Source organism: Sceloporus occidentalis, unplaced genomic scaffold (genome assembly GCF_023333645.1).
Source record: "Sceloporus occidentalis isolate IW3139 unplaced genomic scaffold, rSceOcc1.0.p SCAF_43, whole genome shotgun sequence".
In the NCBI taxonomy this organism is placed as follows: Eukaryota; Metazoa; Chordata; class Lepidosauria; order Squamata; family Phrynosomatidae; genus Sceloporus; species Sceloporus occidentalis.
Genome location: NW_028317023.1, coordinates 362,047 through 377,388, shown reverse-complemented (window position 1 = coordinate 377,388; position 15,342 = coordinate 362,047). Strand labels below are relative to the sequence as shown.

Here is a 15,342-nt window from a genome sequence, read left to right as displayed (position 1 = left end):
TGGTCTCATACAAGCATTGGAGAATGCTTCTTCTGGGCTGCGTTTGGGAAGTATATCAATATAAATATACATTTATTTAGTGGTCATTTTCTCATGGAATACTTCCTCCAAATCCTTTCTTCCAGAGCTACATCTTCTAGCAAATTCATACAAAGCATGTATTAACAGCCAGCAGTGTTCACTTGACAGAATATCAAGCTCAATCTGTTAGAAGTAAGGACTCCCTTGACTACAATGTTTCCCCTTTAGGCAGCCTTCAATACCTCTAGGCCAATTTGCACTTGCCTTCTAGATGATCCCTCAATAAATGATATACTCTTTCAGTTACACCAAGTATTTTAAGCAACTTGTTACAATGAGAAATGTATTTTGATGTTCTATACTCTTCCAAGCCTTTATTTGGAACTTTTAGGCTCCTGCTACCTGGATCCCTTCCTTTGCGGCCACAACTACCTGCTGATTTCACTGGGTGTTCTCACCGACGTCAGTGGGTATTCCTGCCAACGACACGGGACATCTCCCCACTTCTAGGGGAAATGGGCAAGGATTGGGGAGTGTGAGGACCCTACTCCCATAACCTGAGGATTCTGGTGTCGAAACCCAGAGAGTTCCCAGGTACATATTTCTTGATGTATAGTATCCTTTTTCCGGTGTACTCTTGATGTTGGCTGATCCCAAAATGTATGCTTTCTGCAAAGGTATTATGCTGTATTATGGTATAGTCAAAACATAAAGATGGTGTTTAACTAATCTCCTCACATAAACCATGTGTTATTCTGTGAAATATTGGCTCTTATAGAAGAAGCTCAAGTTTGGCTCTTAATAAGTCAGTTTGGTGAAAAGATGAATCCACTGCAAATTCCTTGATTAGTACATCCCTAATATATGACCTGCCTTAACAACTCACTTTGCTGTATCTAGTGATCTTTGGTATCTATGCACTCAGGATAAATGACACACTTTTACCTGGAAGCACTTGGGATATCTAGGGGTTTTTAAACCACATCTGGTGGTTTTATTTTTTAACGAGGCCTATATAACACTTTTAACACAAACACAGATTTTGACAGCAGATAAGAACCATGTGGCCCATCTAGTCTGCCCATTTTTTCTTAGGGAAGATTACACATATAACTCAATTTTAGTTCAAAAAAACCTGCACCTTTTAAAAAATGAGGTTTTCTTTCCTTTCTATATATTAAGGCTTCAGAATTTTAACAATGCAAGTTTTGTGATTTCACGTGAACATCAAGGTATCAAATGGTAATATTTATACCGCTCCTGCAAGCCAGGTACTGTATGTTCAAATTAGTAAAGTTGAAAGGGATTGACAATGCAAACATTGATTATTAATGCATGTTTTAATATTTATTAAAAATGAAACCATTTTGGACACTTTGATCACAGTGTTAACCTGTTGATGTTTTGTTTTCTTTTATATTTTTCTTAGAACCTTTGCTGTATCATTCTGAAAGCATATTATTCCTAATCTTTCTCTTCACCATGGGTGATGATGTAGCACAGATTCTTATAATCAAGGTTACCAGCAACATCTGGACGGAAAGCGTTAAACATCTGGCTGATCTATAAAAGAAACATAAAATACAATTTTTATATAATTTCAGCATTTTGTATTCTGCAATACAATGTGGGACACATGTGTGGCACTGGGAAAAATTACATTGCATGGTTCAAAGAAATCCGGGTCTGGCAGCATTTTATTGAGTATCCTATCTATTTTACCATCTGTTATGGGAACCGAGTAATTCTTTTTGGCCCTTCGTCTATAAGAGATCCAAAAGTGCCTTGAACGCATATAATGTGTAACTGTATTTGGACTTTGCCTGCTTCTGAGCTGCTCAGAATAATTGATTCATGTTTGAATGCCAATATTCTGTTTTTTTAAAGAAAACAGATACATTGTCAAATTTTGAATTTTCTATTAACATACACTCCAAACTCAATCCCTAAACCAATTTCCAATCAATTCATACCACTGGTTCTATTTTGTTCACTGCCCAGATAAGTACCATTAACTGGTTTTTAATGGCAGCCACAACCACTAAGCAAGTTCAATAAGGGCATGGATTCATTCTTCATGTGTAACTTTTTAGCTATGGTTCATTACTGTTCTTTTTTGCTGATATATATCTCCAAGTTCAATTTTTTACCCTAAATTGAGAACTTTTGACCTTTCATTGCTTTCAGAGACTTTACTGGTCATACAAATATTAGTAAAATTTACCTCTTCCTGACTGAATCTGTCTGCTTGAGTTGTCAGCATTTCTCTGATGCTATTAAACAAATATATTAAAACATTAAAACAAAAATATAAATACAAAAGTTATACATTCTTAGCATTGTACTATAAAAGTATAAAACAATGAGCTGATGTTGAACTAAACCTCCCATAATTATCAACTAGGTAATAAAGAGGGAAGTTATAGCTCTGCATTGGAGTGCGTGTTGTCTATAACTCGTTTAGAATATCCAAAAACCATTTCAGTAGGGTCCAAGGAGTAGCTTATTGAAAGCATTGGTTTCCTGATCACCATTAATAATAAAAAAAAAAAATAGTAAACAGCAATATTTTAGGATTCTACTGAGTCATAGTCAGGGTTAGACCCTCTATGATTGCGTGTTTTCTCATAATTCACAAAATAAAGGAGTCTTAAATAAGTATTCATTGGTCTTTGTTTTACCAGCCAGTGGCCTAAGTTGGTTTGCGGATAATTTGGCTAGTGTAAAACCATGCCAAGTCACACTATTCCCCCATTCCACTGATTATGGAAATTACATGGTCTTGTTCCACAGATAAATAATATACATAAGAAAATGCATCGTACTAAACAGAGTCTTCAAGACCCTGAACATTATTTGATTAGGTAGCTTAATAAAGTTATTGAAGTAATATAATAAAAAGTATTTAAACCTACTAATCTGCTTTTATATGGCCTTTTCCATCAGGGTCAAAAATCTTGAAAGCATTCAGAATTGTTTCCTCTGGGTCGGTGCCTAGAATGCACACATTTTAATTCATAAAACATCTGTAAACATTCATATGATTCTGAAGGTAAAGCAAGCAAATTCAATATTTAACAATCTGCCTCTTTATTGGATTATATTACTGTTACAAATTGTATTTTAAACCATATAAAAATTAACATTTCTCAGATAATATGTCCAATCTCACCATAGTTGAGAGTTTATGTGAGTTATTTGCTAACTAATATTGTTTCTTGGTAAAAAGAACATTTATATATAGAGAGAGAGATTGTTTATAGTCCTTAAATGTGTGAACCCAAAGATGGACTGTCATTCCTAAGAAGGGCCAAATTGAATATGCCCATCTTGAGACATGCCCAATGCTCCTTAATGTACATGATTCCTGGCAATTCTTGTTTACATGTATTTGAGTTCTAAAGAAAAAACTATACAAACATTACTATCCAGATACTGTTTAAAAGCTTGTAACAGCCACGAAGATTGATAGATTGCAGTTATATATAAAGCAATTCTGGTGCAAAGTGATGTAATCAACATTTAATGGTTGCCATTGTTATTGCCCCATCTTTACCATTTTTCACCAAGATTGCTCTTGAGTCAAGAACCTACAAGTAAATTACAGGTAGAGGTCAACTTTACACATCTGGCTGCTCTGGAATGCCAATGCAATCTTGCTTGGAAAGTTCAAGGATGGCTAACCATGATGGGCATCACAGGGCACTGTAGCTGGCTTGCCAAATTTAACCTATCCATGTGAAGCAGCCATGAACAATTCTGAAAGGCTTTACCATTTTTACTTCATTGTTCAATATTCATTCTTTGAAGCAAATGCTTTTTACTTGAATTTACTCCTTCAGTATTCAAGTGAATCATTTAGGTTTCACTTGAGTAGACTGTCAATAAGGGAAATAAAAATCTCCTGAAACATACTTAAGGGCAAAAAGATACATTATTGTAGTTTGAAGATTGTGTTCTCCAAGCCTTATAGCTTCTTTCCTTTTCAATCAATATCTCTTTACACTTAAATTTCTATTGTCAATCATACTGCCAGTGGCAAGCACCAGACCTTTCAAAAAGCTTAAGCTGCGCATGTAAGTATAGAATGTTCTACAATTGTCTCTAGTCATCTCTTTGAGCTTTTGTCTGCAACAACAATCTTGCATAACCCATCTGTTATTGATTGTTTGGTAAATAAAGTGGTCCAGTTGACGTCCCATATTTATTTCCTATAGAAGCTGGAAATGCATTTTGCTATCACTCAATAGACAACAAAAAGTGCCAAGTGGCTCATATTAAATAAATATAGCTTTTGGTACATGTAACAAACAAAATGTGAGGATGTTATTCTTAGAAATGGTAGAGTGGAAAAATATAATACGCTACCAGATCAGTTATGAAATAACAATTCAGACTTGTAAAACTGCAAAAGTATTCCAGATTCAATAACCTATTATTGTAATTATTATGTAATCTGTGTATATTTTATGTATTTTATGTCATTATGACATAATTAATATTTTAATTAATTTTATCATTTTCTTATCATATTGGCACATCTTATTACAGTGTTGTTTTATTATTTAAAGAATCCACTAAGTTTGAAGTTTTGCATTAAAATACTTTAGTCCCATAGTAAAATTGTCCTACTGGACACCTTTTATGAACAATACACTAGTTTATTGCAGTTGCACACTTGCAAAGTGCCAGCTGCATGGAAGTAAGTCTCTGGTGGGTTGACTTAGACCATTTTCCCATATTATCTAGAAAATTAGAAATTGCATTAACAACACAAATTATTCATTGTATTTTGATATTAAAAATAATCTTTATTTCTATGGAATCTGGGATTCCTACATCCAAGCGGGCCCTTACATTATACCTTAAGGCAAATTCTCTCTGGCACCTTTAAGAAGGAGGTGCCTCCTCGCATAGTGGCATTTTGGGTGAGTATGTGATGATGCCAGCTTGTAGCCCACCGGGTATCTGCCCGGTTTGCCAGATGCTAGTACGGCCCTGTCAATGACTGATCATTTTGAAAAATATTTTAACCACTTGCATCTAAATTAATAATCAATGGGGAAATAAGAATCTGCAAAGGGTTAGATGTATTCCCTCTCATAATTATCAATAATAAGAAATGTTGCCATTACCCTTTACCCATGAAAAAAATAAAATGGATTTTGTGTTATTTCAACCAAAGATTGAATCTGGCTTTGCGTGCATTTAAAATGTATGTGTTTAATTTAACTTTTCCTGTTTTATAAAAAAAAGGTTTTTGATTTCCTCTGAAATGATTAGGAACTCACTATGAGCTCTGAATTTTTGTAGCATCTGTAGTAATTAGAATACTCTAACATGACAAGAGCTTTCCTCTTTTTCCTAAATATAAGATTTTTGAAAAGAAAATTAACTCCAGCTAAAGAAACGTGTTTTATTTTCAACTTCAAAGCACAAAGCTTTCCTATGAATTAGGTTAACCACCTAAACAAAAAGAAGAGAAATATGTCTCACATATATAACTAGCTGTATATGTAATATAGTCATTGTGACTGAAAATTAGCAAGGACCTGACACATTGGGCACTTGGACAATACCCTGGTGGTGCTAGTGAAAAATCTAGTAATACATTCTAGTAAGTCCTCTCCTGCTCTCTCCCACCAATCACAGCAGGCTTTCAGTCTGTAAACCCTTGAAGGGATTTTCTATCTAAGGGGTGGATTTACAAAGGGCTGAGTTTCACTGAAAATACAAGTACCGAGTATGGGTTAATTGGTAATAGTTTATACTCGAGAAAGGACCATTATTACAATTATATTTAAAAAAAATATGGGCTCATAAATGCACATTTAACAAATATACAATGAAAAAGACTGCCCATCTTTTACATATTTAGGTCTTGAGGTTCTGTACTACTCCTATTGCCATTGTCCTTAAATTATGAGATTGGTATGATGTAAATAGTAGTGATTTTGCATTCATCCTTTACACATATACACAGGGATTGCGAACATTACAATTTAGGATAGATGAGGATAATTAATTGGAAGATAATCATGTGAAGTTCCTCTTTAATAAACAATCAATGAGTGTTTAGTAAGAGTCTGACATTATTCACTATTTAAATATGATGAACTGGATTGGAAGGACGTCACTGCAATGCTGCCATTTTGGCAGAAGTTGCCGGGTTATGTCCTCAGAGATGCAGACCAGAAGAGAGGGAAGATCATAGATGCAGAAAAAGATGCGGAAGAAGATGCAGAAGCAGAATTGGTCGACTGAAGCGGAAGTGGTTGGCAGAGAAGGTAGGCAAACATTTAGAGAGCGTGAGAGAGAGTATACGTGGATGAGAGTGTGAGAGAGAGTGAGTGCGAGTGTGAGAGAGATGTGGGCACCAGGCAACAAATTTCTTTCCCAAATGAAAAAATCTCCCGAATCTCTGGCTGAACGGAATGGGCAGGGAATAATAATCATTGCCTGACAACGAATGGGCCAAAAACAAGAACTGTGCGAGCAGCCGGACATGAAGCTGCTGCAGAGGGTAGAAGTAAGTGGGGAGGGAGGGGATATGTATGTATGTATGTATGTTTGTGTATATATATATATATATATATGTATGTCTATGTGTGTGTGCATGGATGTGTAAGTGTGTGTGCATATGGATGTGTAATTATGCATGCGCATGGCTGTGTTATTGTGTGTGTGAGAGCATGGAAGAGCATGGAGGTTAAATTTTGTGTGTGTGTGTGTGTGAGAATTGATGTGTAAGTGTGTGTGAGCATGACTGTGTAAGTGGGGTGAGATGGAGTTTGTGTTTGAATGTATACGTGTGTGTTAGTGAGTATGAGAAGGTGTGTCTGATTTGTGCGTGTTTACATATGTGTGTCAGAGTGTATGTTGAAAGGGGGGCAAAGAAAACATACAAGCTGTTTCAGGCCAATGATGGCAGATACCAGCTGTTTGGGATAAAGATGACACATATAAGCTGTTTGGGTGTACTGACAAGCAGGGGGCAAAGATGGCACAGACAGGCTGTTTGGGGGTTAGGATGAAACTGATAAGCTGCTTGGTGGCAAAGGCACTAAAGCTGTTTGGAACAAAGGCAGTAGGCACAAGCTGTTTAGGGCAAATGTGGCAATGTGGCACACATTGCTTGGTGAAGTTGGAGGCCTAGGGGAAATTTGTGCACCTGGGCCCTGTGGTTTTTAGTTATGTCCCTGGCCCTCATTTTTATTGATTTGTACGAACAATTTTCATTAAAAAAAAAAGTTCCCACCTAAACTAATGACAAGTCTAATCCATAGGTTATAGGGCTTATTTCATGGGAGAATGGAGTGCGAGTTCTTGGGAGGGTGCTTGTCATATTTAGATTTTTTTGGAATCTGGTTTTCCTAAAACTATTTCCAATCACTATCTCTTTGGAGTTATGGGGTTCAAAGCTCAGAAGGAAAAAGGTGAGATTCAGATGTGATAATCTTGGAGTGATTCAGGCTACTAATAACATATCAGCCTCTTTTCTTCCTGTGCTTAGGTACTTATGTGTTTGCTTTTTAGGTGCTTTCAACTAGATGTATGCATTAGGGAAGTTCATATTTCGGGTGTGGCTAATGGTGTGGCTGACACTTAACAGGAAGGCCTGGATGGAATGAGAATTCAGGGTCGGACAACAACAAGGTTGTAGTAGTTCTGTGGTATCTGGGACATTCCTTTACTAAGAGTATATCTATGCAGCATTCACATCTGAGGGGGTGATAATTCTATGTTTATTCGCAAGGACTGTGTGCACCTAAATAACATTGTTACTTGATAGGCATTTGAGTTTGGAAAGTGGCGGTATGGAAGAGCCATCATTCTTAAGGTGTCACACACTCTGGCTTTGGCAGGGGGTCCATTGGTTGGAAAGTCATCTAAGGTATGGCAAAATCTAGAAATTATGGTGGTTGTGGGCTAAGTCCCTAGGGAGCCAATATACCAATTCCGACCCACCTGCTGGTGTTGAGTGGCAGCTTGTGGACAATGTTGGCATGTGTTACTGTGTAAGGTTGTGCATTTTTCACGGGGACACCCTCCATCATTTGGTAAAACTGGGAAGCTAACCCTTGGTTTTTTAACCAAGCTAACCTTTGGTTTTTTGGGTTAGAGTTGATGGGTAAAAAAATGTTGTGGACCCAGGGCACCTTTTATGTTAGTTATTATAAGTGCAAAATAAAGTGTCTCGTGCCCAGTAATTGACAATACGCATCCTGTGGTAGGCAGTGTCAGGATCATGTAGCTCTGTGAATGTTTTCTTTCTTTAAATCCTTTAAAACTTTTATTTTAATAAGACAACAATACCTCAACAGGCTATTTAGTCAATAGGAACAAGCCTGCTTAACTACATTCTTTGTTTGATTGTACAAAGGTGCACTTGCAATCCTAGCATAATTTGTCATACCTGCTTCAATTGCTAATAGGCTAGCATGTATGTTCAAAAGCATGTTAGCTGATCTATACATTATTACATATAGTTTGGAGGACCATAAATACCTTTCAGTTTTTCACCAAACATGGTAAGAAAGACAGTAAAGTTAATGGGCCCAGGTGCCTCTTTAACCATGTCATCGAGCTCTTCACTCTTAACATTGATACGGCCTGGATAATAAAAAAACAAAACTTATGACATGTGTCTTCTAGCATATGAGCAGCATGTAAGATACATATAGATGTCCTAATTGACTGATCTTACACAATGTAATATGACACATAACAAGTCATAGCTATTAGTAATAAGCTCTTTGGCTACTATAATGCTGGCAGTTGCTTTTCATTAAACGGAAAATGTAAATAAAATAGTATGTATCAAAAGCATTATTAAACACCAATCAAGCCACAAGGCTTGTTTTTCCCCCAGAAATCTTGTGGTGCTGCCACAACCACAAGGGATTCTGGGCAGGTGTATGCATAAGGTTAACAATGATCACCTTTCGCCTCTATATCCACTTTATATGATAGTATGTCTCAGGTAAAAAGCAATCTTAAATTGTAAATGTAGCATAATAATGGTGTCTTGGTTAGTAGTTAGAGATAATAGAGAATACTTCTCAGATGAGTAGTACACCTTCTCGGTAAAATACAACTTCCCTACATTACATCTAAACCTCTAACTCTCTAGTTTTAGACTATGGCCTCATGTTCTAACATTTTTCTCTGAAATAAACTTCCATCCTGTACTTTGTTAAATCCCTTTATGTATTTAAATATTTCTATTACATATCTTCCCTCTTTGCTTTTCTCCAAGAGATACATATTAAGATACCTTAGTCTTTCCATACAGTGGACATTTGCTCTCAAGTGGATATAGATTTGAAAAGTGATCATTGTTAACCTTATTTGCACATGCCTACGCAGAATCCCATGTGGTTGCACCACCAACATCACAAGATTTCTGAGGGGAAAAAAAGCCTTCTGGCTTGTCTGGTGGGTGTAGATTACTGGTTAATAATGCTTCCGCAACCCCCTTAGTCTTTCTGATAATTCTTATTCTACAAACAATTTATTATTTACGATTCTCTGAACTCTCTAGTATGTAACTGTCCTTCTGGGGATGGAGGTCTCCAGAACTATAAACAATACTCTAGATGACGTCTGACCAGAGATCTGTAAAGGAACAGAACCACTCTCTTTCTCATTTTCAAACTATTTTTATATTTCTATGAGAGGGCATACCCTAAACACATTACCATGTAATGACATACTACATCTATAAAAGTAACACTTGTTATATTGTATAAAAATGTTAAGCCGCAGAACAAATACATGCAAACACCTGTCCCTGGTTGAAATATCTAGTGCTTGAGTACTTAGACATAAGAGTCACTCTTCATAGAACATTCAACAGACGTTGATATAATTTCTTCATGCAGCCTGGATATGTTTGCACTAGAATTATAAATTATTCTTTCTATGAAACATAAACTAATCTTGTATGAACTTAGAATAAGTAATTCCCTTAACATTGCAGAAATAAAAGTTGTAAGCTGCCAGTTATCCAAGATCAGTACTTCGCTATAAAATAAGATGCTGATAGAATGTAATAGAAGTTCTGTGTTTCTGTGTAAGGAAAGAGGTTTCTAGCTCATAAACAAAAGCATCACATTAAATCAGCTTGGCAGACTTCCCTCTTGGCTCACTGAGTTTGACATATCTCCTTTGACTAACGCAGCTTTAGTTTAAGTATAATAGTTTGCTACATACTTGAGCATGTGAATTTGATTTAGATATCACTTTATTTTACCCAAAGCAGCAAATGTGTCTCTCAGGTCTCCTTTATCAATGAAGCCATCTCTGTTCTGGTCCATGATAGTAAAGGCCTAACGACAGTAAAAGAGCAGAGCGTTAGTTCTTCGGCTCTGCTGCGTCTTCCTTCGTCTTTGATCATCTCTTACACTCTGACACATTTCACTTTCAGTTACAAATAAGCAACAAACAAAGCCATTATGAATTAAACACTTTAAGAATGCTAATATATTTTGACAAGGGGTTTAATTAAAATATAATTAACCCTCCTAAAGTTCCCTTGACTATATTAATACAAGGCACAATATTCTGTTGGATGAATTCCAGCACGTTCAGCTCCAGCCAATATAAACCCTCAAGGGATGCAGGCATCTCCTAGCTCCAAGGCAACCAAGTACACTATTTAGTGTTTATTCTAAAAAAATTATATAGAATATGAATTTTATTGAACCTCGAACATCTATTTTGTCAGGCTATTTGTAAAATGTGTCTTTGACATACGATCACATACATGAAGCAAATGACCAGATTAGTTTTCCATTTAACCTGTCATTTCTCTTACTAAATGGGTTAAAAAAAACACAATTTGAAATGTGAAAGTCATCTCTGCTTGTAAAACATGGCAGCTAACTTGGCTTGCAAACAGAGCTGGACTTTCAGATTTCACTTAATGCAGCCAATTTAATATTTTAAGCAAAACTAGTGGTATTTTTGTGGAGATACAATCGTTCTACTTCAATACATCACAAAGCAGGTAGATGGTTAAGGGAACTGGATGCTGCTCCTGTCCAAAGCACTAACTCTATCTACCCTGCCCCTTCTCTAACCACAACCTCGATTCTGGCAACTTAAATGTTGGGAGTATGTGATGTAAGTATGTGTAGGTAGTAGGTAATCTAGTGGGCACTTTGCCCATGATACCTGACCAAAGTGGGACAGGGGGTGTATTTTTTTTCTCAAAGGCACTATGCTAAGTTTCAATCCTATCCACATATAATTTCAAGTCAGCTCAGTTTCACAACCTTTTTTTCTTAAACAGTTGACTGTTAACTACTTTTGATGAATGGCTACCTCACATGCCATAATGACTTCTGACAATGAGAATGTCCACAATGGAAGGCTAGTTCAGCATTAAGTATACTCGCATATCTGTATTTTTGGCAGAGACATTTTAATAGTATATGCTGCATTAGTTGGTAACTGGTGGAAATGTCAATAGGAATAGCCATAAACCAATGGTAACTGATGGAAATGTCAATAGGAATAGCCATAAAGCTATTTTTTTAATATGTGTGTGGTCTTATGTAGCAAATAATGTGTAATATTTTCTGTTATCAGAATATGTCTAAATATCTAAGCTTCTTAATGAAACCAAGTAAGCTAAAAATGCACAGTAAAGTTGTAATAAACAAAGGTTTATTAGGTGCTGCACATTTAATTACAGTTCTACATCAATGTGTTTAGATTTGTATGCTGTATCAGGACTGTGTAAACCATGTTTAGGTAATGGGGTCAACTTAAGCTATGCTATATATTGGCATATTGAGTGACCCCTTAGTATGGTATCCTTTCTAGGATTAGCTGCCACATACAGAATGACATCTGAACAGGTCATAGCAATATATTAAAAGATTTTACCTCTTTAAACTCTTGAATCTGGCTTTGATCAAACATGGAAAATACATTGGAACTTCCACCTTCCACCTTCTTTTTCGCCTTCTTAGGTGACTAAAAGAAGAAATCATGTTATTCCTATATATAATACATATTGAGAAAGGTACATAACTATATGACAATAAATACACTACCTAAATAAAGGCATTTTATGGTTCCAGAGATGTCTCCTCAAGCACATAATGTTTACAGAAGACAGACCAAAATACTTTGGAGCCTCTGAAGTATTTGTCCAATTCAAGTGTGTTTATTTTTCTAATAACTGTTTAAAAAAGTACATTTATGTACAAAGAAAATAAACACTTTTTCCCAAACAAAAATCTATTTTTCTCACAAGTCTTTCTGTATTGGTAATACCCAAATTACCAAGGAGTCCAGGGGCTACTACACATACCTATCTTTGCATCTCTCCAGATATCTTATCCTAGAAAAGCATATTAATAACCTTGAATTTGAAAACACAAATTGTACATGTAAATATTAAAAATAAACTCAAGATATCCCCACTAAATGGAATATTTATTTCCTTAAATATTAATATGATGTTGTGTCCAAATTTCACAACTGTGTCGTTAAAATTCCAAAGAAAACCTTTAGAGGCTCTTAGACCTTTAGAAGAGTTACACAAGAAGATAATGACACCATCGAACAGCCACACACTCATGTCAAGAACACCCACGTTTTGTGTTTTCAGGTGGCTTAGCTTAGTACTTTATGTCAACAATATTATCTTTTAAAATAAATAATTAACTGATTACACTGCTTTGTAGGTCTTCCGCACACTATTAAAATAATTACAACATAAATACATATTTACAGCCGTCATAACTCCATCACAAACAACAATTTAAATGAGTGCAATTAAATTGGTTATGTTATCCCTAAAAGGACTGTCCTAATATTTTGAACCATAAGATAGGGCTTGTTAATTTTAAAAAATGACATCTGGGATCACAAATATAAAGGGAGCAGGACATAATAAATGATTGATGAGGGTGTGTATTTTCTTTCTGATGGAGCCTGATAGTCTGCCCTAATTATTCTTAATCTCTAGATGACGGATTATGTGGTTAGCAAAGATGGTTTGTGTTTAACTTTTATGAGTTATTGTTTTCCAGAAACTAGAATTATATAGAATTATAATTTGCAATAGTTTGGTGTCCAAAGGGAGGAGTTCTGCAGAATATCTGTTACCTAGTTAAAAAAAAGTCTAAAAATTAACATGAGCCAGATGTGTCTGTGTCTTACATTCATCAGCAGAACAGAACAAATTATTTGTTTATATTGCCGAGTTAATTCTAGAATGTTTTAATGTGTTCTATTTTTAGTAATAATAATTCTAATACTATGTTTGGGACTAACGTGCGAAGATACTGACATACATGAACTCATTCAGGTTTTCAAAAACACATCAAAGAATACAAAGTATTCCACTAACATTTAAAGTTACAATTTAGAACCCTAAAGCTGTACATTTTGAAGGACAACGTAGGCCTTTAAATAAAAGCAAGATTTAATCAAACTATATTATTCCTATTTCAAATGTTTTTACAAGGGCATGGTGATGTCTTAACTCAGGTGGTACATTCCAGACAGTTTATCAGAAGAGCATCTATTTTCAGACATATGAATCACTGCCCCAAAATCCCTTTGCATACACAGCTCACACCAAAGTGTCGCCAAGCTCAATAAACCCTCCCTGGGCTCACTGGAATATAAAAATAGAGAAATACTTTTATGTCATCCTCAGTTACATTCCAGTGTTCTTGTTAAAACAACACAGCCTCCTCTCGTTTGCCTCTCCGGTACATTTTGTGTGGTCTTTCATTGCACACGTCATTACTGTTTGTCAGTATCCCCAAGCTCAAACTAAACGTGTAATTATTTTCACTCTGCTGCTTTTGTCCCGGTTAATCCTTTGAAAGTAGATTTACCAAGTATTTGAAATATTACGATGCCTTTAACATTTTCTGTAATATTAAAGAATCCCTTCAGACATCAGAAAGAACAAATTCCCAACAGAGTTCATTTGACATAATTACTACTTGAACATTTCTAGAGGATTAAAAAATAATTATCAGCTTTTTCCACATCCTTCTAAGGCACTTATTTCATACTTGGAGTATTTTTATTATTCACTTCGATCCATCTATATGTGTCAGAGGCTATAAAGAAAATGGAATAAATAAAAAAATAATATATCAAACAGGAGAGACGCATACAGTTGGATTTCTACATGGTACTCTATATTTGTAAATTGAATCATCAATCGATGATGTATTTTGACAAGCATGTAAGCAATATCATGAAAATATATAATAGTTTTTCATCTATACCCATACCAGTTACTGGCCATATATATAAAGGGAAGTTATACAGAAAAAATTTAAATGTAAAGCAGCCACCATGCATGGAATGTTCCAGATTATTGCAGTACTGTTTTATACCAGGACAAAAAAAGTCTAAAATATCCTCACATGTGCTGTTTATTTATTAACACAGTGCAGCACAGTACAATGGACAAACAGGATATAATACACAGTGCTTTATTACAATTTGGATATGCAGAAACAAGAGGTTGGAGGATCCCAACACAAAATGCGGTAGCCTCGATTCGCCCCTTCTCTTCTACAGCTCCTTTTCCATCACAGTGATTGAGAACACAATGTTCTGTGTAATGTTCTTCAGCCATAGTCGGTCAGAGAGCAGGAGAGGAGAGATGTGTACCATCAGATCAACCTACTATCCACCAGACAACCAGGTAAAAGGATCCCACAGGAAGCAGCATCTGGGCCCCCAAATATGCTGTCACAATCCCATCTCTTGTGACCCCTTGTCAGGGACCACAAGCATGGCGACCTGAGCATGGCAAACTGTACTTACTGTCTTCACCATGTCCCGGGCCTCGAACTCTGATTATGTTATTGTTTTGCCAATTGCACCTCATCTGATTATTCGGATTTCAATCTTTGGGTTGGACTGTGATTATTCTTTAGATTACCCTTCGTTACTGTGCTATTCCTCGGCTTGCCTGACCTCATCTGCCAGTCTCCCCAGATTTGGCTGCCATCTGCCAGTCTCCACAAACACCACTGCCGTCTGTCAGTCTCGCCAGACACTGCTGTCGGCTGCCAGTCTCCCCGACACTACTGCCATCTGCCAGTCTCCACAAACACCACAGCTGTCTGTCAGTCTCCCCAGACACTGCTGTCGGCTGCCAGTCTCCCCGACACTACTGCCATCTGCCAGTCTCCCCTGTCATTCTTCCCCTGACTCTGCTGCCGTCTGCCAGTTCCCCAGTCTGTTGTCAAGCCTAAAGCTGCAGTAGACAGCTCTCTGCATCCAGGTGGATCTACACCTGCCTACCTCATGCAGGGTTCTGATCCCAAA

At 36.4% G+C, this 15,342-nt stretch overlaps 1 protein-coding gene across 1 annotated transcript; it reads right to left on the bottom strand.

The window, feature by feature from the left end:
* Positions 1–1,485: 1,485 nt before the first annotated feature.
* LOC149289646 (myosin regulatory light chain 2B, cardiac muscle isoform) lies at positions 1,486–12,000 on the bottom strand. The gene is made up of 6 exons (XM_089490197.1): positions 11,917–12,000; positions 10,277–10,352; positions 8,530–8,634; positions 2,937–3,015; positions 2,246–2,294; positions 1,486–1,584 (listed from the first exon to the last, which is right to left on the bottom strand). Exons 1-6 carry the CDS (start codon positions 11,950–11,952, stop codon positions 1,486–1,488), a joined length of 444 nt encoding a protein of 147 aa, XP_089346323.1. The 5' UTR covers positions 11,953–12,000.
* Positions 12,001–15,342: the final 3,342 nt, after the last annotated feature.

What these genes read in the sequence shown, in the direction of transcription:
- LOC149289646 (XM_089490197.1), bottom strand. Translation starts at nt 11,952, where the DNA reads ATGTTTGATCAAAGCCAGATTCAAGAGTTTAAAGAG. An exon ending in AGATTCAAGAGTTTAAAGAG is followed by an intron (nt 10,353 to 11,916) that starts GTAAAATCTTTT and finishes TACTGTCGTTAG; the next exon opens with GCCTTTACTATCATGGACCA. An exon ending in GTTTGGTGAAAAACTGAAAG is followed by an intron (nt 3,016 to 8,529) that starts GTATTTATGGTC and finishes TGTGCATTCTAG; the next exon opens with GCACCGACCCAGAGGAAACA.